The sequence below is a fragment of the Ceratina calcarata genome, unplaced genomic scaffold, assembly GCF_001652005.2.
Source record: "Ceratina calcarata isolate Rehan_Ccalc_2016 unplaced genomic scaffold, ASM165200v1 scaffold4171, whole genome shotgun sequence".
Lineage (NCBI taxonomy): Eukaryota > Metazoa > Arthropoda > Insecta > Hymenoptera > Apidae > Ceratina > Ceratina calcarata.
This window is the reverse complement of record NW_017165300.1, coordinates 1-2,120: the sequence shown is the minus strand read 5'-3', so window position 1 is coordinate 2,120 and position 2,120 is coordinate 1. Positions and strand designations below refer to the sequence as shown.

The 2,120-nt window shown below is 38.4% G+C and overlaps 1 protein-coding gene across 1 annotated transcript; it reads left to right on the top strand.

The window, feature by feature from the left end:
• Window positions 1–163: 163 nt before the first annotated feature.
• LOC108626551 (chitin synthase chs-2-like) lies at window positions 164–2,101 on the top strand (the record flags this gene model as incomplete). Its single annotated transcript, XM_018027279.2, has 3 exons — window positions 164–374; window positions 667–1,008; window positions 1,710–2,101. Coding segments are annotated over 3 exons (945 nt in total), but the record flags the coding sequence as incomplete, so codon positions are not given.
• Window positions 2,102–2,120: the final 19 nt, after the last annotated feature.

Here is a 2,120-nt window from a genome sequence, read left to right as displayed (position 1 = left end):
ATCAAAGATTGCAACCATTAATCCTAACATGTCGAATCGATTTGGAAGTTAATTAGGGCACCCGTTTTAATTAAATTGCTCTCCCTCGAACAGATCAGAATTATCGACAGAAACTCGATTTAACTGAATTAAAGTGAAAGACCTGGACGGTTCTCTTTTTTAAGGGCTACTCTCCCGCAATAAGAACAAAGACGAATCGAAGAGATTCGTACTGGTGCTGATCGATATTGCCGCGCTAGCCGCTCAGGGAACGAGTTTCTTTCTTTGGCCATTGCTGAACAGTTCCCGGCCATCGTTATGGCTCATACCACCGTCATTGTTCCTCGTCTCCTGCGGCTGGTGGGAAAATTATGTCTCCATGCAAAGTCCCTTCGGTAGGTATTAAAATACAAATGCCGAGACTATTTTTAAAAATTTTCCTTCGAACGAGATTTATGAGAGAATTATAAAAATGTAGAATGTGAATTATTACAAGAGGGTTTCATACTTCATTCTTCTTGCCAAGATAGAAAAATCGCTTGATCATTTTTTTAAATTAGAGAGGCTGCAATGAAAAATTCTTATCAGTAACAATTCCAATTTTCTAATAATACTATATAATTAGATGCGAACTGTACTTTTAATATAAGACAATTATAACAAGTATCATTTCTGATTTTTAATTAGGATTCGTGAAATCCTTGGCGCGGGTGAAGAAGGAATTGCGGTTAACGCGGTATTTCACCTACATGTTCATATCAGTTTGGAAGATAATTGCGTTCTTCATCAGCACGTTACTGATTTTACACATGAAAGATGAAACCGTAGGCCATTTGTTCTCCAAGTTGAGCTCGGCGTTTGGAAAACATCAGATCATGATTTCGACCGTGAGGCTGGACGCCACCGGCAGAGCCACCGACATTATAGACATCCTCGAAGCCGATAATAACAGTATAGACGCTTTTGTCAATACTCCAATATACGTTCTGCTGTTGCAAATATTCGGTGCTTATTTCGCATACGTGTTCGGTAAGTAATTTTACTTGAATTTAAGAACATTAATACTTGCAGTTATTCTATTAATTATCAAACAAAATCGTTCCATCACCTTTGATGTAATTTCAAATATCATTTAACGTGTTAAGAGAATTTTTTATCACTACTAGTATTTCTTAGTTATTTTATTGTAACAATCAAATCAACATTTTTCGCACGCTCTAATATTCCTTTTCTAGTCAGTGAAACAATCATTAGTAGAAATCGTTTACACAGAAAAGGGTGGACGTGTTCAGCGTATGTTAGAAATAGGATTTCGCGTTTGTTTCACGAATACGCCAGCTTAATACCGCGCTCGGATGGGATGAATACGAATAAAGTTCACCGCGCGCGGTATTATTTATATTCAGTAGACCGTCCGCGCATGATTTCAAGTGTTAGATCCAGCAACACGATTTCCACCGTATTTGGAACGTCAGTATTGGACAATCCTATGTTTTCAAAAATAACGAATTAAATAAAAAAAAAACTGTAGTATTTTACCAACGGTATAAAAAATCCTTCAATGGTTATAACAATACAATTTTATTAATAAATTAAAAATTCTGTATAATAGTTTGCTCTAGCCTTTGCAGATGGCAGAAAAAAATTAAATTTCTCAGTTGTTTTCCTCATTTGATTGAACGTCTGATGTAAAATAATTCATAATAAAAACGATGATTGAATTTTTCCAGGCAAATTCGCGTGCAAGATCCTAATACAAGGTTTCAGCTATGCTTTCCCGGTGAATTTAACGATACCGGTATCGATCTCGTTATTAATCGCCGCTTGTGGCCTGCGGAATGACGACCCCTGCATATTTCACGCGACCATACCGGATTATCTGTTCTACGATTCGCCGCCGCCGCATTTCCTCAATGATTTTGTTTCGAAGCAATACGCCTGGGTATGGCTACTCTGGCTATTGTCGCAAACTTGGATTACTTTGCACGTCTGGACACCGAAATGCGAGCGTCTCGCGTCGACTGAGAAGTTGTTCGTCGTCCCTATGTACAACTCCCTGCTGATCGATCAATCGATGGGACTGAACAGGAAAAGGGATGATCAACCGGAAGTGAAAGTCGAGGCAAGTCGTTCTCCGACAA